Source organism: Cololabis saira, chromosome 3, assembly GCF_033807715.1.
Source record: "Cololabis saira isolate AMF1-May2022 chromosome 3, fColSai1.1, whole genome shotgun sequence".
Taxonomy (NCBI): domain Eukaryota; kingdom Metazoa; phylum Chordata; class Actinopteri; order Beloniformes; family Belonidae; genus Cololabis; species Cololabis saira.
The window spans coordinates 24191972-24213517 of NC_084589.1; the positions used below are offsets into that span (position 1 = coordinate 24191972).

General features: G+C 41.2%; 2 protein-coding genes across 5 annotated transcripts in view; one reads left to right on the forward strand and one right to left on the reverse strand.

Annotated features, from left to right (window-relative positions):
* The first annotated feature begins 542 nt into the window (after positions 1-542).
* On the forward strand, positions 543-11497 carry nradd (neurotrophin receptor associated death domain). Its single transcript, XM_061718350.1, has 6 exons — positions 543-1016; positions 5675-5807; positions 5934-6287; positions 7891-8113; positions 8199-8341; positions 9951-11497. Exons 1-6 carry the CDS (start codon positions 936-938, stop codon positions 10262-10264), a joined length of 1248 nt encoding a protein of 415 aa, XP_061574334.1. The 5' UTR covers positions 543-935; the 3' UTR covers positions 10265-11497.
* Positions 11498-13187: 1690 nt separating this feature from the next.
* The window catches only part of setd2 (SET domain containing 2, histone lysine methyltransferase), a 37952-nt gene continuing 29593 nt past the window's right edge, over positions 13188-21546 (reverse strand). For all 4 annotated transcript variants that reach the window (XM_061716729.1, XM_061716727.1, XM_061716731.1 and 1 more), the window contains 7 exons: positions 20601-21345; positions 19379-19504; positions 18039-18175; positions 17820-17931; positions 16576-16650; positions 16337-16438; positions 13188-14939 (listed from right to left, as the gene is read on the reverse strand). In XM_061716729.1, coding sequence (XP_061572713.1) covers positions 14778-14939; positions 16337-16438; positions 16576-16650; positions 17820-17931; positions 18039-18175; positions 19379-19504; positions 20601-21345 — 1459 coding nt within the window. In that variant the 3' untranslated portion in view covers positions 13188-14777. The remainder of the gene's footprint in view (positions 14940-16336; positions 16439-16575; positions 16651-17819; positions 17932-18038; positions 18176-19378; positions 19505-20600; positions 21346-21546) is intronic.

Genomic DNA, 21546 nt, shown 5'->3' on the forward strand with positions numbered 1-21546 from the left:
AATGAGTGGTAGACCAAATGCAAGGCCTTGGAATTCAGTACATTTCTGGATTTATACAGGAATGTGAGTGATTTTGAAATTTTCCCTTTAATGTATTCAATGTGTTGTTTCCATGTTAACTTTTGGTCAATGACAACCCCAAGGAATTTAGTCTCAAAAACCCTTTCAATATCAACATTACAGCTTTTTAATTTAATATTACCATCAATTTCAGTTTGCTTCCTAAAAACCATGAATTTTGTTTTCTTAATATTTAAAGATAATTTATTAACATCAAACCAAGTCTTGAGATTTTCCAGCTCCATTATCAAGTAAGCAGTGTTTTTTTTAAGATGTGGTTGGTTTATTTACCTATATGGTTTTTCCTTTTCTTGTTTTTTAATTAAAAGGTTACAGGTGAGAAGCAAGAACCATTTCCAAGCCATTTCCCTCCAGTAGCTCCAACTCCGCGTCTCAGGGATGCAGCCAATCAGGGCGCGTCAGTGAAAGCTGAGCAGATGGGAGGAGAAACGGGCCCGGGAGAGCCTGCAGGAGTTTCCCCTGCTCCATCCGTCCCACAGTTTCGGGGGAGGCTGCAAGTCCCGTACATCCTGCGAACCGAAACAGAAGAAACGCTGTTTTTCACTCACATTGTACGGAGGAATGCGCTGAAAGCCACAAATGCGTCCTCTGCGCTTTTGCAGGAGGAACATATGGATTAAACGCACTTTAGTGCCGCTCCTTCGGGCATAAAGGAAAAAAGGAAAAAGGAAAATCCCAGATTACCGTTGACTGTGCCCGAAATGCGGAACCAGAACTTTTTTTCTTTTTTTAAATGAAACGCTGACATTTTTTTTTAATAAGATTGCGCACTGTGGATGTTTGGACTCCTTTTTCTGCCATTTCTGAAGGCTGCAGATTAAAAAAAAGAAAAGACTTTCCTCCAGGAGTGTGAGATGCACCGACTGAAGTCCAGGAGGACTGTACAAACTAAAGACATGACAGGGATTGTCATATGCGCCCTTCTGCTGTTAAAAGTAAGTAATTACTGCGTAACTTGAACCTGACTCTCACTCACGCTCCTTTTCCAAACCTCCAAAACCTTTGTGCTTCATTTCCCTCTCTTAAGCGCTTCTGTAAACTTCTGCCACTGTTTTCAGTCACCCACCATTGTTCCCAAAGGAAATGTGTTGCACACCGCTGAGCCATATGTCTCACACAGCCCCTGTTGGTTGATGCGATTGTTGTGTCCATGCAACACAACAAAGGAAAGACTGACTGTAAATGTGTGATGAAAAGTCACTAGGTCTTTTTTTGTAGTCTAATGCAACTCATTATAATTAAAACTATTTTCCCAGTTTATGCTTTTTGTTTCTTTGAGACAGACCCCAGACTCTTAAAGCAGCACAATGTAACTTTCAGCTTTTGTTGAGTTTGGCGGGTCCTTTGGACAAAAGCGGTAATGCTTTACCAGTAGTGTGGAAGGGTTCCTACCATGCTCCTCCAAGTTACATAGTGCCAGTGAAGGCGATACAGACCCCTCAGACCATGACAGAGGTGTCATTAAACCTGTTGGAAGTTGATGTACCATCACAATGACTTTGGAAATATTATATTAAGGTGGAAAAGTTACGTAGTGTTGCTTTAACTATAGTTCCCAAAGCTCAACATTTGAAGATGTGTTTTCCTGCTTTCCTCAAACATAACACATAACCAAGTGGATAGAATGAGCCAAAAACACACGAGCAAACCATACCCCCCTTTTTATTTTGGTCAAATTATAGTTTGCATGTTGTTAGCATATTATAAGGTAAGGATTAGTGTGAGAAGAAAGCTCCTGCCTCCAAAGTTGGAGAAAATAACGTCCCACCACTGGTGAACATCTAGAAGCCCAAAGGGCTCAAACTCCTGTTCGGACTCGCTTCTCACAGTCAAAGCACTTTTGTTCGATCCAAGTATTTGGTTAGCACTTCACCTCTTTAAAAAATGTGTCTCTCTCTTGGTTGTTTTTAAGAGTGTAATGACACCAGATGTTTTGTTTGAAATCCAAGACGCGGTTGCCTGTGTGGAAGAGTGAGCGTTTGTGCTGTCAAAGACTCTCATCGGGTGATTTAGTGCAGATGGTTATTGGATTTTTAGCTTCGATTGTCAACTCTTTTTCTGAGGCTCTTATTTCCTGTAGTTGACTGAAAAACGCTGCCACATTTCTTGCTTATGGCAATTCCTGGTGAAAATGTGGCCTGGCTGCTGGGATATCCGGAGCAAAGCAATTATCATCATTCTCTCGTGTGCGAGTGCGATATAGTTTAGTGTGTTACCGCACTCATTTGAATTTCCACACATTTGGCAGGTTTCAAGATGATTTAGGGATATTAATCATTTCACAACACGTTGCTGACAGTTGGAAAGTGAGAAATTAATGATTGTTGGTGTCTCTTTATGATTTAGGATGATAGTTACAATGGGGTAGCTTTGCCTGGGAGGAGCTATGTCCTTCAATTTGTCTCCTTGTCCTGCTTGTATACTGCTGACAGCAATCATTTCAGCTTCAGTCCCTCTCAGACATGCTGTTTCCGCTCAAAACCTCAGTCAGATTGTGAAGGCTCTTGGGTCAGCATCCTCACAGGGAGGGAGAGCATCCTTTTGTGCTTTTATTTTCATGCAGATTAGATTAACTGTGGAAACTCTAGCCTTCAAACACGCTTTCACTTCACAGAGTATAGAAAAGGTTTAAAGCACCGACACAGCTAAAGTAAAGTGTGTGTGTGTGTGTGTGTGTGTGTGTGTGTGTGTGTGTGTGTGTGTGTGTGTGTGTGTGTGTGTGTGTGTGTGTGTGTGTGTGTGTGTGTGTGTGTGTGTGTGTGTGTGTGTGTGTGTGTGTGCGTGTGTGATCCACGATGACTGAGTGACTCCGGCAGCCGTGGAGTTGAGAGGCCCATTGAAAGCAGAGCTCCACGGTGGTCCGTCTGTTCTCACTGGGGAATCCCTTCAGATTGCAGCTTCTTACCTTAATGGAAAAAAGCAACTGCAGCTCCCTTCCCCTCAGACTTAAGGCCCCAGATACGACAGATAAGAATAAATACTCTGAGGGTCATGACCGGCATATTAAACCGCGCTTGAAAATTGAACATAATACCATAAAGTATTGTAGCAGCAGAAAGACAAAGCCGTTACTGCAGTTTTTACCTGCTGCAATGTGGAGGCCTTCGCATGCCCAGCATATTTGTCCAAGATAAATGTCCTTAAATAGACTCTAAAATGCATTGTTTTGTATGTTTTAAATCTACACTGTTACACTTCATAAAGGTACACATATCCAGATGTATCATAAAGTGCTGCTCACCGGTGAGGGAATCAGTTTGTTTTTATTTCTATAGTCACACTTACTGGAGCCCTTGAGGAATGTCAATTCACATTTACTTTATGCATTAAAACTTACATGCTGCATGATTATCGAGCATGAAAGTTTATTTATATAGCTTACTGTAAATCTGATAATCAGTTAGTCCTGCTTATGCAGAGAGGATGAAGATATACATAGGCCTGGAGTAAAATGATATGCAGCAAAAACCTGATTCACCTTGCTCAAATCTATCTGCTTCAATACGTATTTAACCAGTCAAGACTTACCGAACATAAATAACATATACTGTATATATCCTTGCTAAAACAGGCATAATTACAAACATTTATTTGCTCACTAAATTTTAACAATTAGCCTGAAGTGATAGTGAATTGAAAAGATAATGAATTATGTATAAAACGGATATCCCTATTACTAGTTTAAACCCCTAAGCCGAGACGGGACTGATCCCTAATAAGCAGCATCCTCATTCACAGTGGGGAGCGCTCTATTCAAAGAGTTTTATGGCAGCAATAAGGATGTCTTAAGTCTGAACCCTCATGCTGGGATTTTTAATTACAAAATATTGCAAATACATAGAGCTACTTGGTTTACATTTTTGTCCACCCAAAATGCCACACCCATTGTCTTCCACTTCTGCATCTCTAATAAAGTATTTTCCACAATAGAAAAATCCAATGCTATTCTTGCATAGTGCTCTTTCATCTTAGACTCTTGTTATTCCTCTGGTGCCGATCATCTCCAGTGGGACATGGATTCAAGTTTTCATTGCAAACTGGGCCCTAGTGAGCAAAGCGCCAGCTTTTTTTAGGCTCCTGCCCTTGTTTGAATTGGCTCTCCAGGCGAGCTTGGTGAAATCTAAGCTGTACTTGAAAATAAAACAGAGCCACCAAATATTTATCAAAGAGTAGCTAAAAAAATGTTAGCAACTGTTACAACGAGAGCTTCATCGATCACGCAAAGAAGAGCCGCCAGAGTCCCTTACCACAGTGCCCCTCCGCTACAAATTATTATGGTCCAGACTTGGTCGTACTTGGCTAATCCCACTCTGGTTGGTGCCTGCTGGATCCAACCACCCCGATGCCATAATACCGCTGATGTGGGTTCTGCGGCGGGCATTTAGACATTTAGATACCATCAGGCTCCTCTGCAAAGCACCACAGTCAATCTGGCTGTTGTTTTTGGAACGAGGTGAGCCCCGTCTCCGAGCTAGTTTCTCCCGGAGTATCGACATGGAACAGTTAAGAGTTTAGTGTCTGTGGGCATGGTACAGCGTGCGTGTGTGTCTGCGTGTGTGTGAGTGTATGTGCACGGCTGTGTCTCTGGTGGGCTTTTGTTTGAAGCTCTGCATGTTCACACACGTTCCCTGTGTTTCTTGCCAAACTTCAGAGGCAAAGAGACACACCAACGGGTTGTTAGGCTGTTACTTTTCCCCTTAGCAGGAGGTTAGTTGTTAGACATCTGTTTGCTCTTGTCAGGCCCCGGGCAGAGAGGGCCCATCTCCCTTAAATGTGTGCATATTTAAGATGCCGTAGCATTGAGCCTGGAGAAGGGGTGTCAGTGAAACACTGACCTTCACAGACACATCTGCAGAGCCTGTTGACTTCAAAGACCCCCCTCCCTCACCCGAGCGGACTCTCTCATGCTGGGCCGCCTTGGTTAACTGACACCCTTGCCCGGGGCCGGAAGCATCTCCTGCACATACACGGCCTCTGCACAGACAATTAGGTGTCATCCACACTGGTTTTTGGAAAGAGTGGAAACGTGGAAGCGCGTCTTGACTTCTTCCTTCCTCATCTTCTGATCCTTTACTGTCTTTCCTTGATGTTTTATTCCCCCCACAGATCTAAAGCCATCTGATTAAAGCCAGCCACTCCTGTCAGGCACCAACCCTGTTGCACAAGCCGTTAGGAATGTCTGATCTATCCCTCATGTCATAACTCAAGCGGGGCTCTCCAGTACCCACTTGCAGATAAGGACTCGGAGCACTTAAGAGTGAAAACCGAGGCAGATAGAAAGATTAGAGAAAAAAAAAAGGGTTCACTTTTTTCCCTGCTTCTTTTCTTGGGCAGGGTTGGGATGTGTGGGCTTTTCTTCACACAAGTTGGTATGGCAGAAAACCTCCTTTCGTGTTTTCTTTTCTTTTCAAAATGTTTTAGGAACCACAGTCTGCAGCATTAAACATGGATCTTGGAGCTGTTGTGTCGAAATAAAGTTGAGCAAAACTGACTGCAAACATTTGCATATATATTTATATATATAGATGGGTATTTCTTTCCTAAAAAGCACAGTGGTGGTATTTTTTCTTACTATGTAATATGTTTACCCTAGGTTACTCTTGGAAATGCCTGTGCCAGTGGTCAGTTCGCTGAATCAGGGCTGTGTTGCAGTCTGTGTCCTGCCGGCTACGGAGTGGAGGTAAAGTGTGGGGAGGAGGATACCAAATGTGCACCATGCCCACGGGGTAAGCACTTATAATCTAACGTTACTATCCTCCCCATGGCAGTGCTGTTCATAATTGCCACCCATGTGTTTTTGAGGCAAACACAGTTCAGCCATACTGACGCTGATTTGCTAATCTGTCTCCCAGGAACATTTTCCCAAAAGGAAGGCCTCGGCCCTTGCCTTCCGTGCAGCAAGTGCCCGCCTGGTGTCCCGAGTGCGGCCTCCTGCTCAGCCACTCAAGACACGCAGTGCGAGTGTGACAGCGGCTTCTTCTTTTTTAGCACCTACAGCGCGTGCGCGCCGTGCTCCAAGTGCAGTCGTGGCGAGGGCGCTATCCAGAGATGCGGGCCTCAGGGAAACACGGTGTGCCAGATGTGTGGCCCGGGGAGCTTTTCAGAGGAGCACCATAATACCAAACCCTGCCAGAACTGCACCCAGTGCTCCGACAGTGAGGTGGAGATCCGTCCTTGCATGCCCAGCTCAGACACGCTCTGCATGGGTGAGTGTTGTGCGACATTTTAAAGCTTTTTCATTCTTTTTTAATCAAAGTATAGTTCCCATTAGGGCTGGGGATCGATTCAAATGTCAAGAATCGATTCGATTCCGATTCTTAAGATTCAGAATCGATTATCAAGATTTGATTCGATCCGATCCGATCCGATTCGATTCGATTCGATTCCGATATTGATTGGGGTTAGTGTTATTAAAACTGTTTTTTGAGCTGTTGCATGAATTATATGACTGTAGTTATGCAAAATATTACTACTAGTATTATATTGAAATTCAACAGCAAGTATTGGCAGCTAATGATGCTGTAAGGACCAATCAGCTCCCAGAATGCTGATAGAACTGCTTTCAGAAACATCATGTGGGTCAGAATTATCAAACAGATCCAGGGCAGCAAACAGAGACGGATGAAATCGGTTTTATTTTTTCCCACATTCCGTTTTTATTTGTTCCATTTTCGGTCTATTTTGGTTTTTAATTTTTGAGCATTTGGTTTTTTAGCATTTTTTGCAAATGTAACCCCAAGACAGTATATAAAGTAATGAAATATAGACAATTTATGCAATTATAACCTAACACTTTATGTAATGATGAAAAAAAAATACATAAATAAATAAAAGAAAAAAAAAGGAAAAAATAAATAACCCCCCCCCCCAAAAAAAAATAATCGATCTTTAGACATATGAATCGATTTTTAGTAATTAATATGAGAATCGATTTAGAATTGGGAAATCGATTTTTTCAACACAGGCCTAGTTCCCATGACTTACTCTGCTGCTCTTGCTGTTAACAAATCCAATAAACATCCCAATAAATGTATCAGGTTTTCTTTGTCTTGCTGAAGCCTAAACCTGAGCCTTTGAGTCTTCTTGGTGACATGTAAAGACCCAAATTCATTCCTAGCGTTTGAAAGGAATAAGGGATGATGTAAAGTATTGAAAGATGTACTCTTGGTCTTTATTCCACGATGGATTTGCTGACAGAGGGAAAAATACCATAGAGCACCAGCTTCATCCTTTAAAGATCTGGTATGGCAGCGATGCTAGTTAAAAAGATAAAAGAGAAGATGAGGAGCAGGAGGGTCTGGACATGTGGTCCACACCTGCGTCCACACCTCACCTCTGAATGCTCTGAGCTGAGAAACATTAGTAGCGAAAAAAAAAAAGAAATCCAAATAGGCGCTGTAGCCCAGCTGATACGAGCTTGACGGGTCTTTAGGTTAACTGCCCCTGAAGGCCAAAGGAGGATGCTGACCCTGACAACTACTGTGTTTGCCCCCGAATGGCTACACTTGCTTCCCAGGAGTGAGGTCATCTGTTTACAATGAGAGTCCATGTGTCATGGCCCTTTGACCCTAACCGGGTCAGCACAGTACCTTGTGGTGTTTGATCCCAAAAAGGGCAGACAGCAGGAGGGAGAATGAGGCTGCCGACCAGGGCAATGAAAGGTCTGAAAACCCCAGGGCACAAAGATGACCGCAGCTATCCTTACAGCAGCTGCCACCAATTTACGGAGTCCAAATGTTTTCTGATGCGCACATGTGCAAAAACAATGATGCCAGTCCTTGACACATCTTGTTTTCTTTACCCCAACAGATAAGAGGCTACATATTCTGTCTCGTCCCGTTGACACCGAGGAGTCCCGTGATCCTTCCCGTTGGCCGGGTCTGGAGGGCATGGAGGTGGAGGATGCCAGCTCCGCAACAGGAATTCCCAGGTTTACACCAGAGAATGGGGATGGCAACAGCAACATTCTGATCTACGTGTCCGTCCTGGCCGCCGTGGTGCTGGGCCTGCTTCTTTATGTGGCTTATAAATGGTGAGTTTCAGTCTTCTAACAGCGACTGTGTGACGGGGCCATGGATGGGTCCTTAATCTGCTCTGCGCTGCTCTTCTCTTCTCAGCTGGAGATCCTGCAAACAGAAGAAGGCTCTCTCTAAGGCCCGCGCAGCAGAGCTGGGAACATCCCCAGAGGGGGAAAAGCTGCAGAGCGACAGCGGCGTTTTTCTGGACTCCTACAGCATACAGGACAACCAGCCCAGCAAAGGTGAGGGAGACGCTGGCCCCTCGAAACTAGGGCATTTTCCTAAGACGTTCATTCCTTTAATCCACTTTCCTCCTTGCTTCTGTTAAGAAATTGAAGACAGAAAGGAATAAGAAGCAAGCAGGCCAGACATTGCAGCAACTCTTTTGATTAAACGAACAATACTTCCAGCCAATTTGGAGGAAAGTTTAATTGCAGATAATGTGGGTGACATCTCCTACGTTTTGAAACTTTAGTTTATCATTTTCAAATACTTACGGTTCAATGCTCACACCACCGTCTTAAAACCCCTGAAAAGATGCCCCGTTTCTTTGACAGAGATGAACAGTTGTGGACATTTGAGTCACGGTGGATGAGCCGGTCTGCGACTGACTTGGAAATATCTTTGGGGTTATTTACTGGAGAGAAAGTCCAATGATTACCAGATTTCTGTTTGCACGCTGAGGTCATCACATTCTTTGTCAAAGTGGCCCAGTGTCTCGGTGAATATAATGCCGTTTTATCTGCTGTTGTCAGTTGTCTGACTTTCCTTTGCAGGAATGTAGGAAGCAGGAGTTTTAGAATTATGCACAGTGTCACCCAACATCTTTTAAACCATTAGATAGTTTGATCCGTCAGTGTTGGAAGAGAAAGTCTCTCAGGATTTATATCATAGCTGAAGCAGGTTTGGCGTTTTTATAGATTTATTAAAAGACACATGTCATCCCCTTTCTTTTAAAGGTTGACCTGAACGCGTCAATGAAATGTATTTAACATGCTTTGGTTAAAATACCACAGAGATGCAGCACAACGGTTTTCTTTTTTTTTTTTTTTGTTATTAATTATTTTATTTATGTATGTAACATTTAGTAGTTGAAAACCGATAACTATAATAGTCTTTTTCCATACATAATATTTTTGTATGACATAGATAAACAAAATAAAATACAAATCAATCATCACCCCCACCCTCCCTCCCTCCCTCCTCCCATCGGACCAACCAAATTACGTAATGCCTAATTTTTTTTTTTTATCACATTTGCCTTGTATCAGTATACGCAAACAAAGTACCTATATTTTATGCAAATATACCACATATAAATACACTTCAATACACCAAGCCAAAGAAGAACACCTTATAAGGTCAAGTACAATTTTTAAAACATGTTTTGGAGCACCTCTACGAATTGAGACCATAATAATATTCTTCTCTCTTGCACCATGTAACCGGGCTGTCTACGGTTTTCTTTTTTAACATTTATTCACAGCTCGGTTCATAGCAGCTGGTTTTAGGGTGCTGAGTCAGCGTCTCGACTTGACTCCAAACTAAATGAACAAGGGGAAACCAGAAACTAAAGCAGAGTATTAGTAGTAAGATATCCAACTGAACTAAAACCAAAAGAGAATGCAGGACATCAACAGAGTTTACAAGATGAAGTAAACAGACTGACAATCGGAGAGGGGGGGGGGGTGAAACAAGAGGACAATGACAGAACAGAGTAGTGAGAGGAAGCTTAAAAAGGCGAAACAAACAAGAAAGAGGAAACAATAACAGACCAGAACTCAAAATGAAAACTGATCACCCCAGAACAAGATTCAGTTATTTAATTTCATTTTGATTGTGTTTTCAAAGGTACCAAGACGGAGGGCAAGCATGACAATCGTCTGTACGTGAACTTGCCCCCCCACACGCAGGAGGAGGCGGAGCAGCTCCTGCAGGAGGGAAGCGGGCGCGGATGGAGGCACTTGGGAGCGGCGCTGGGCTACGAGCCCGAACAGCTGGACCTGTTTGGGCGTGGCGAGGCCCCGGCACACACCCTCCTCTCCAACTGGGCCCAGAAAGAAGGCTCTACTCTGGGATTGCTATGCTCGGCACTGGCCCGCATTGAGAGGCCGGACGTGGTAACAGCTCTTAACTGCCCCTCGCAGGGCATTTCAGTGGTCTGACATCTTGTCATACCACATGTGACACTCATAGACTCTTGTGAAGAACTCTGATCCACATCAAAAGGGGGACCACTCTGACTACAACGCTTTTGTCACTGTTGGAAGCTTCCACTGATGTATTTTTTTTAAAACTCTGTTTTTACTTAGACAACAAAATACTCTTAACCTCACTGAATTTCATCGTATACAACCATTTGAATTTTTTTTTTTTATTTGATTGTCGTATTTCTAGTGCGGTTAGTCTTTTTTTTTTATGTATTGCATTTAAAAATAAAATATAAAAACAACAACAAAAAACACACACCCTTTGTTATTGCAGCTGAAACTGTTTTGGGGTTTTGGGGGGTTTTTTTGCCAAAAGGACATATTTTCCTCTAGCAACACTGCCGCTCATAATGGTGTTACTTTCCCTTTTAGGGATCTTTTCTGTGGCTTAGAAAAGGGAGAAAAGAAAGCTCCAAGAAAGCAAGTGAAGGGTTTCAATGCTTTTTCTTAAAATTACTTCACTGGCAATTTAGGTTTTAATCTCATTAACTGTCCCAGTCATGCTCACAGTTGCTGTATATTATAACAGTTTCTCTAATGTGTAGATAGGAACTGCTCACTAGATTTTTTATTTTTTTCCCATTTCACATCGTAGCTGTGATTTCTATTGACAGTGAGGATATGTTATTCACCATTTTTGTATCATAGCTCATGAGGAAACAACTATAACATTTCTTAGCTGTTTCTCATGATTATCTTTTGATTGTAAATATCTTAAATTTGTTTTGATGAGTTACAGCTGAAGCTGAAAATCCAAAAACACTGTTCTCTCCAATGCTTGTGTCCAACTTGACTGTCTTGCTTTTTGTATTTATTTTGTTACCATTTTTAGTGTAAAATTAAATAAAATCGCTGACAATCAGACATTTTTTGTGTGATAGTACCAGGGGTGGAGTTTTAACTATGCCGCTTTTTGTGTCTTTGAGTGTTGTACTATTTATCTTCTCCATGACAAATCAAAAGTAAATGTATTTTTATAAATTTAATGTAACTTTACTACATTTATTTCACCACTTTAGCTGCTGGTTGCTTTACAAATTCTGTCACAAAATCTGTTTGCGTAATGTAATATAAGCCAGTGTTTTGCAAAGATTTTTGAATCACCTAACAGTTTATCCAAGTAAATAAATCAATCAATATCCTCACTGCCAGCCGTCTGGTGGTTGGCTCTGCTTCCTCGCAGCGAGGAAGTTCACGGTTTGTTTCCCGGCAGGGTTCTTTTGATGTGGAGCTGGCGTGTCCTACTCTGAGGCTGCTCATGCCTGTGTGGGTTTCCTCCAGGTCCGTCCCACAGTCCAAGGTTAGATAACAGATTCTAAGGCTGGGTGTTTTTTATTTATTTATTTATATATATATATATATATATATATATATATATATATATATATATATATATATATATATATATATATATATTTAGAACTCACAAATACAAAGATGTCGTATCAATGCATCTGGGACGCCTCTTCCAAATGTGGCTCATTTATTCTTATTTCATGACTCTTCACCCTGTAATGATGTGGAGGACCATCTGTTGCAGTGATGCTAATTGAATGTACCGGTAAACTGACTAGTATCCAGCATTCAAATTATTCTGAGAAGCAGTTAGCGAGCAAGAAAGCAGAGGTTTGCACTCTGCTATGAATATCAGAGGTTTGATATTCAGTGTGAAAGTAACAAAAGGTTTTTAATTTAGTCATCAGTGTCAGACCTCCAAAGTTATGAAGGTTTGGATTATCAATGCAATATAACGCTTTAATCTCTGACATATAAAAGAATGCACAGAAAATCCAATTTTTTTTTGATTTTTTACATTTGTATCATATATTTGAAGTGTAATACTCCCAATTTTGTGTATAACATATTTTTTATTATTTTTGTACCATTATAAATACATTAGGTACTTTTTTGTTGATTTTATGTTATTATATTTAGTTTATCGTAACTGTTTTGATTATGTGGGTGGTAGTCTCAGAAATGCATGTACCAAATAAGATACGGTACATCTGGCATTATAGGGTTAAATCGATGTCTAAACTTTTGCGATCGCAGAAAACTCTCTTTTTTTGGCATCAAATGGCAAGTAACTTTCTTAATGAGATTTATTACCCAAGACCCACAGTCCTTTTAACCTACTGTCACATCTCTCTTCTTTAGTAAGGGCGTGTGAGCATATATGAGATGTACTGCCTCCTATTAACGATTTAGTATTCAAGTTCCTGTCCAGATGCTAGAGGGAAATCATTTTAGAGGCATTTAATCATTTGAGGGTAAAATCTAAATATCTGCTTCACCTTAAATCTTGTGGAGGATAGTTTCCCCCCTTTCTGGCCGAGCCACAGTCTGGTGCCCAGCTCCCCCTTCAGCTCTGAACTCAGATCTGTTAATGATCTCTTTGCCTTCAGTTATAAGTGGGAGCAGGCATTGCGTATGGCCCGGGGCAGCTTCACATGCCGTCACACACTCCAGAAGGGACTGCTTAACTGCGGTCTGGAGCACACAGGCATGAGGCCTGCGGAATGTGCACACACTGGAAAGGGGGTTGGGAGCGAGGAGAGAGGGGAAGCACAACCTTGCCTCTCTCTACTCATCACAGGTCTCCATATTTAGAGCATGTTGCACGTCTCTAATGAAGGAAGTCGATCACTTGGTTTCGCTTTGCTGGGGCCAAACATCTGGTTCGGGACCTCACAAATGTGCTTCGGTGGCATTCGTACCACATGCACCGCTTATTAAAGGCGGGAGCCAATCTAAAACAGGCTCCACTGTGCACTAAGTTGTTAATCACGCAGCACATGTCACATTCGCTTAAATAAGAACAACCTCAAGGCTCCAACGGCACGGGAAGAAAAGAGATATTTTACAAAAAAAGTTTATTATCTTTTAAAATGTTTGTACACTCGGTTTGACAATGTGCTTACACAATACTTACAGTAGAGAAGGGTACTTTGTACATAGAAAAATAATAATAATAATAATGATAACAATAATAATAAAAACATCAACAATAACAAAAAAAAACATGAACATTTCCCCAGCCAATGAAATAAAATAAGGGGGCTGTGAGTTTGTGGGAACTGCAGGAGGTGAGCTGGTGAGGATGGGTGGACTCACTGTACTCGAGACCCTTCTCTCCTGAATACAGCCTGGGTAATTTTACATATTATTTACACTTTCAAACATGAAATGATAGTCCTTGTACAAAGTATCTGTTTATTTAAACATTCGCAAAACTATTTTTCAATATATTCACATATAAAGCAATATACTTGGAACTTGTTTAATGCAATTTAATGGGCTCTGAGAAACTCAAGACTTTATGCAAAGAGACCTTTACTGTGGACTGTAAAAAGCATGTAAATAACAGTGAGTTTGTGGAGCGATGCTGGCCAATCCGAGTGTCTTCTGTAATAACTAGTACTAACTGTGGTTAAAAAAGACCCAGAGCACACACGTTTTTTAGTAAATGTTAAAATGACAATGCTACAACCTTCATATTCAGTGTTGTTCCTTTTCTGAAGAGGGTCGGGGTAAAACCAGTTAAGAAAAAGGGGTTGATTACCTGGGGTTAGGGACGACACAGAACAGTACATCACAGAATGGATTTAAACTCTGCTCCTGTTGTTAAATCGATAAAAACACAACAATATTCATCACAAAACCCCTTTTTCAAACGGCTTGTCATTTGCTGATCCCTCAAGAGTATTCTATGTAAAAGCTCATCCCAGTGAGGGCACATTACTTGGAACAGGAGACAAGAAAAATGTAGGAATTTCCATAAAGATACCAGTCAGACCTCAGCCTACATCATGCATTCATAAAACAAACGAGGTTCCAAAGTTTTGTGGTTAAGAAGGCTGGGTTTGAGGACAGGAAGCTTGGACCTCCACAGTCCAGTTAAAAGCAGCACCAGTTATCGAGTCATTGGAAGGGGGCCGAGGCCCACACAAGAAAAAGGACGTTGGAAAAGGGGACTGGTCTGTTCTGCGATTGATCCATTTCTAACAGTGGAAAAGAAACATCGGAAGTTTGAGAAATTTGATATGAAAAAAGATTCCTTTTAATAATCCATAAACAGGGCGGCAATAGTTTAAAAAGTGGAATAGAGGTGATCATCTCAGGAACATTTAAGAGCAACAATGGAGAAGAAAAACCAAAAATGCTAAAAATGAATGAAGTCAGTGAAAACATGAGTCTCTGTAGCACCCCTCAGTGTCATCCATCTCCAACACTGCATCTCAAGTCTTGGGTTTTGCAGCAACACTCACGTTGCTGGGCCTCCTGTGCAATCCATGAGGCCTGGAGAGAGTGTTGCGCAGCAGTGCAATTCTTAGACATAAATACATTTAAGAAACTACCTTACTCTCCAACCTGTCCAGATCATAAATGAAGGAGAGAATGGAAAGGCAGATCTGTGCTTCTCCAACACGAGTCCAGAGGAAAACATAACATCTGTAGCTTCAACAGGTCAATACACCTCTGTGTCCTCCTTGGGCCTGTATACGGAGCCAAATCTCTGCATGTACTTTTTTATGTACTCCTTGGTCTTGTGCTTCACATTTTCGTTGCACTCAAGGTCTTCGGGGTTGGTGCAGGCTTTCAGTTCCTTATTCATGACACCGTGAGTAAGCTACAACAAGGCAGAGAGAAGAGAGTTAATTAGTTGATTAGTTATAGCATCTGTACAGAATCTAGAATATTTAAGTTGCTTGAATTTATGTAATGAGACCAGATCCTTGAAGTTCGAGTGGGTTTGATTCCAAGTAGAGGCATAGCAATAACATATTTTAATGCATTTTTCTCCATAATAGTTTGGACTTTAGTCAAAAAAATCATGTCTTGGGAGCCAACACCGTCAAAGCTTTTTTTTCCTTCCGAGAATGGAAAGTGGAACTGGAGAACATCAACTATAGCTTTGTAAATGGATATATGCCAGTGTGCAAGTCTAAAGGAGGACAAACCAGACCATCTGACCCTAACGTGCAAAGTACACTTAAGCCATAAGACAACGTTTTTACATCTTTGATGATGCACAATGATTTCTCTATACTGTTGCAGTATATCAGTTTTCCAGAATCTGAAAGGTTTCTTGACATTTTGTTTCAGTGCACTGGTGGCCAACTGCCTAAAAAGCAACTAGTCAGAATAGGGTTTTCAATTTCTACTACACTGTGATCAGGAAATGATAATCAGTTCAGGTGTAAACCAAGGGTTGTTTTCGACCGTTCACTGTAAACATTTTTTAAGGGAGTGTGCCTATCAACAATGCTAATAAAATCATCAAGTAATTTCTAAATATCATTGATATCAGTAATAAGATACATTTTCTCCCAGTCAAAGTGAAGCAAGTCATGAACAAACTGCTCAGAAAATAGTTTCATGTCTCGCTTGACAGTAATACGAGGTTTTGTCCTTTTTGCATTTCTGACTAAAGCAATAACACAGTGGTCACTCCTGTGTATAAAATGAGATCAGTGAAGAAGAATTTAAAGAACACGTTGAGCATCCTGAAAATTAAGTAAATGACACAGTCCTGGTTCCCATCTTAATTGTGGTGATTGCTAATCTCTCGGAGTGACTTTGCCTTTTATAATGTGCTGCAATAAATTTCCTCTCTTGACAAGTGAAGCCAAACGTGTCTCTGTCTTGCACTCATCCTCACAGTCCTGGTATGTGGCAAACCACTCCACATATACACGAGGAACCCACCAGGAAATGTGGAGGAAAGAACGCTGGGACGTGAAGAAATGCTGAGTAACAGGAGTTCAGCTTTTTGTTTTAAGGACTGAGTCAAACGAGAGACATTGAGCTGACAGTTTACATGCAGATCCGAGGGCAGAATGAGAAAGAACATTGACCAAGACAAAAATCAAGCGCTTAACTATTTAGTTCTGCTCCAAGTGAAACATTGTTACTAAATTAGAGGGCTTAACTATTGTGATCACACAGACGCAAAAGAAATGATAAAGCATCTCAGGAATTTATGGAAATAGTTACTTTCATGTACATTGTTTAATTTGAACTTACCTTTCTAGCGAGGTGTTTGAAATCTTCAGTGTTGCTGATGCGTCCAGATTTGCAGTCTGGCTTCCGATAAGGATTTAGACATTGCACTATGAACTGGGACATCTGATTAACAGAGACAATTGGAGAAGGTTAATAAGAATTGTCTTTAATTTCACTTCTGAGCAGTTAAAGATGAAGATGCTTACAAGACTAAACATCCAGAGTTAACTTAGAGTGTGTTCATGGACACTTGGGCTTACCTCTTTACGAAACGTCTCTTTACTTTTTTTAGCTAGTTCGCTGGAAGTGTCTGCTTCGGCTGTTTTTGTTGAGAACTGCAGCGACAAAATTAAACGAGTATGTTACAACAAAAGCTGAAATCACATAAAACCACCAGATCTGCCACGATAACTAGCATGCACTTCTCCACTTGCGTCACGGTGTAATTATGTCATGCTGCAGTTATCTTCTACTGTGTACCAAACTTGGCAATGAGCTGCAGAGCTGTAGTCGCCAAGGTCAGTGGGCTATAACAGCACCTGCTCGGCGGCTACTTGACACAAAGCAGGGATATCCTGCCAGGAGGAGCTGCCTCTGCAGCTCCAGCTCTCAACAAGAAAGACAGGTGAACAGCAGCTGATCCCCAACACCCCAACACAGTAGTGAGGATCAAAAAGCAGCAGAAGGGATTCACACATATGTGCTGTGCTACAGGCGGGAATGCAGAAACAGCTGAATGTTTTATAGCACTGAGCACATATCTTAGATGTGACCAGGAGCAGCACCGTCTAAACCTATGATGGGAGGGGATTCACAGCCTTGTGGCTCTCCTTGGCCGGAAACGTTTAATGAAAGGCAGGATTTCTAATCTCAATCTTAAGTTGTTTTTTTCCCCCCTTCCTTTTTAAGTCTGTTTCATTTTTATAAATGATAAAGAAGGAGCATCCAGTCAAAATGGCTAGTTGAAACTATAAAACAAGAAACGGCAAACAAATTAATTCTACACCTTCCAGATGGTTTCCACTATCCTCGGACTCCGGAAAAAAAAAAGAAAACAAAGGGCAAAAGAAACGAGGCAGAAGAGGAGGGGATGAGCTCAAGGCCCTCCCCTAACAGCTTTTAGCTAAGGAACAGGCAGTTAAGCAAAGGGTGGAGTGAGTGGGCACACTTTAATCTTCTGTCTCAATGTAGATTCAGATGAAGCCATTTTGTGAGGAGGGTTCATCCACTAGTCTTTTTTTTTTCCCTCTTGCAAAACAGCTAAAAGTAATAACTGGGGCTGTATCTGGGATTTCCTCAAAGAGCAAACAATAATTAGGTTCTGCCTCAGAACATAAGTTTTCTGGGAAAACTTGGGAAAGCTAAGGTAATTTGTCACTGTTATTACATTAGGGAATGCAAATGTTCATTTTCATTCTATTACATAAACCTGCACAAACAAAGTGCTTAAAACTAGATTCTCTGTTTTACAAGACAAACAATAACTGAACAAAGCATTAATTACCTTGGAAGGATTCTCATCATAGGTAGGTGTTCCCAGGTCCATCTCAGATTCATGGTCCACACTAGTGTTGTCACTATTTCCGTCCCAGGTGGGTGGATCCCACTGAGTTTGCCTAAAAAGATTAATAAATAAAACAAAAATAAAATCATAACTTCAAGGTCACTGGAACTTCCTGAAGGGACAAGTGTGAAACAAACAAACACACACAGATATACTAACCTTGTGACAATATGGTAGTAGTAGATCTTGCCTTCAGGGTCTCGGGCCACTTTCCAGTTAGGAGGTAGGACGATGGTTTTGGGCTTAGGGGGAGAGGGAGGAGGCAGGTCTATCACATTGTTGGGTACAATCATTTCCTGGTACAGGGAGGAACAGACAAATATCAGCACAATACAACTTTACTCAAGTAACATAACTAGCAGCAGAATATATACATTATGTAGACAAATACATCTCAATCTCTTCTCAGGTTTTACTTATGTGGGGATATAATTCAAATATTCAAATCCTTATCAGATCAAGACGATCATTCTACAGTAAGAAATATTAAGGCAACTACAAACGCATGGAGTGCTCCTGGGTGTAAAAAAAAAAAGAGTATACTTCAGGTGCTCTTCGGCATGGGGATCCAAAAGATTAAAAAACAATTTAGAAAAACCGAGGCACTCAAGAAGTTAGAAAAATATAAAAGGCCTTTATTAAATCATGGCTTAGAAAAAGTTAAAATGCCTAGAAAAAGTTAAAATGCCATTTAATGCCATGGCATTTTAACTTTTTCTAAGCCATGATTTAATAAAAGGCCTTTTATATTTTTCTAACTTCTTGAGTGCCTCGGTTTTTCTAAATTGTTTTAGTAAGAAATATTATTCAGAAGTTGAAAACTTAAGAAAACTGCAGATTGTCCCAGGAATTGATCATAAACTCCTCTGTAAACCAACGTCTTCAAGAGTCAAATGTAAGGCCGTATGTTTAAAGCTAAGGCTTGACTGACATTGGGTCATGAAACATGACAATGATCCCAAGCACAATAAAAAAGAAAAACTACAACAATGAAAATTATCGTGTTGCAATAGCCCACAGTCCAGACCTCAACGTGATTTAATTGCTGTGGTTGGGCCTTCACAGAACTGTATATAACCAAATGCCCACAAACCTCAAAGAACTGAAGAAGCACAAAAAACAGTGGGTTTAAATTCCTCCACAATGGAGACCAATACTCTCATACTTTAAAAAGACTACTTCAAGTGATTGCTGCTAAATGTAATTTGACAAGCTACTGAGTGATGGGATGCACAAAGTACTCATATCCAAGGCTTTACTATTAAGACGCATAACTCCCCCTTGTGGCCACACTACCATATAGCACAGAAGTTCAAAGCATATCATACATATCATTTAAAATGGTGAATCTAATCTACGCCATCATTGTTTTTTTCAAAAACAATCTGACACTTCTGTTTACAGTAGTGAACTTTTTAGATAAATGGATTTATTTTCCTGCATTGTGTTTGGAGATGATTTGTCTGAACTCCAGAGGCTGAATCGACTGGGTTGGTTACCTGCTGAACAGTTTGGGAGGTTACAATGGTGGTGACAGTGCCTCCCTGCTGCACCACCACTCCCTGCTGATGTCCAGGATACACCGGCTGGCCGTGCAGGTAGCTGGCTGTTGGCTCTGTATATGCCTAAAAACACAAGGTACGTTCTCCTCAGATCTTGTATATTCAATATAGAATGCGCTGCTTTGTACTTTAGATTTATGCAAAATAAAAAAAAAAAAAAAAAAAAAACATGCATTCAAAATGTACTGCAATATAAGAGCAACAGAGTGCTAGGATTATTGAGTTTTGCACTTAAGGGGTATATTTTGGTAGATTTATTGCTAAATATCTGGGGTAAAAAAAAAAAAACATTTGTCAGGCAAAGCTCAAGTTTTGTTAATAATTTGGTTTTAATATGGACATTCTAAGATACCCCCTCTATAAAAGATACATTTATCCATATGAATGTAACATCTTGCCCATTAATACATTTTGTTCCATAATAGTAAGGATTTTTAATATTGGGGAACCAAAAAAAAACCAAAAAAAAACTGTTGAGACTAGGGCTGTTCGATTTTGCCCAAAAATAAAATCTCGATTTTTTTCTCTCAAAATCCGATTACGATTATTTTGTGAATTGACAAAATGCAAAGAAATTATTTCAAATATGCTGTTTTTTTATTGAACATTTGCCCCATTGGGCTTTAAGTGCAAACTTTGCTCTTATTAAACCCAAAATGAATGAATAAAGTGCAAAACTCAGTAAAATAAGCACCTGCAAACATACAGTAAGTTATATTTCCAATTAAATAAAACAAGACATTTTCTAATTAAACTAAACTGGGTGCATGCTAAATAATAATGCAACCCATGAAGGAGGTAGAGGTGTGTAATGTCAGTCATTACATTTGCTATTCACATTTGCAAGTTTTTTGCAAGGAACACGAGCCGGTCTACCGGTGGCATGTTCCAACGCCCCCTCCTACACTAAAGAGCCTCTCCGATGGGGCACTTGTCGCAGGTATTGAGAGGTATTTCCATCAATCATTAATATGGTATCAATCATTAATATGTGTGCAGACAAGGTAAAAAAAAATAAATAAATAAAAATAAAAAAAAATTTCACGTTTTAACATCGTTCTAATTACATAATCGCGATTACGATTTAAAATCGATTAATCGAACAGAAGATCAGAATCAACTCCCTCGTAAATCCAAGAGCAGAGAAAGAAATTCCTACCTGTATGACTGGGGTGCTGGCTTGGGGGTAGGGAGTGGGGATGCTGTAGATAGTTGGACATGGTTGGCCTTGGTAATAAATGGCCGTCTGTGTGGGAGCCTGTCCTGGAGCTGTGGCATACTGCTGTGCCGGCTGCGTCTGCACCGTCACTGCCTGCTGGGTGGTGGGATCCCAGAGAGTGGCGTAGCTCTGCTGGCCCTGTACCTGAGGAGCTGACTGAGCCGGTACAGAGAGCACAGCTACTCCCGCGTCCTGGGTTGCTACATTCGGCTGGGCGTACTGCTGGGGGGTGCCAGTGGCGAGGTTAGTTGTGGTTATGTGCTGAGCGAGATTAGAGACGGGAGTGGTCTGAGAAGCGGAAGATGAAGGAGGCAGACCCATGTCTGAGATAAGGGGCTGGGGAGGAGTCTCTTCATAGTTGATAGCGGGGTCCACCGGAGGGGTGGGAAGAAGAACTTTGCCGGCATTAGGGTTGGTGGGATCCACAAAAGTCTGGATAGGGTATCCGGGAGGGTAGGTGATGAAGCCGGAGCTGGAGGTGTAGGCCAGAGCAGCGTCATAAGCCATAGTCTGAATTTGCTGCTGCTGTTGCTGCTGCTGTTGTTGTTGTTGCTGTTGAAGCTGCTGTTGTTTTTGAGCTTCTCGCTGAGCAACTTCCTGTTCGAACAGTTTTCGACGCTCCTCGGTGGATAGCTTGTTGCGCTCCTTGCCGCCTCTCGGGGTCTTGCTATTTGATGGGTCAAACCTTCAAAAAGAGAAAAGGAAAATAAAACAAAAGAACATGACTAAAACTTAATTATGCTACACCGTCCCCAACCAGCTTGAACCAGAGGGCCAAATCCACAAAGAACAGATAGCGCCCGCAAATAGCGCTGTGAATTGCGCCGCATTTGCGCCCGCAATTTGCCCCGCCTTAAGGTCCTATTCACAAAAGATTTTGCTCTAA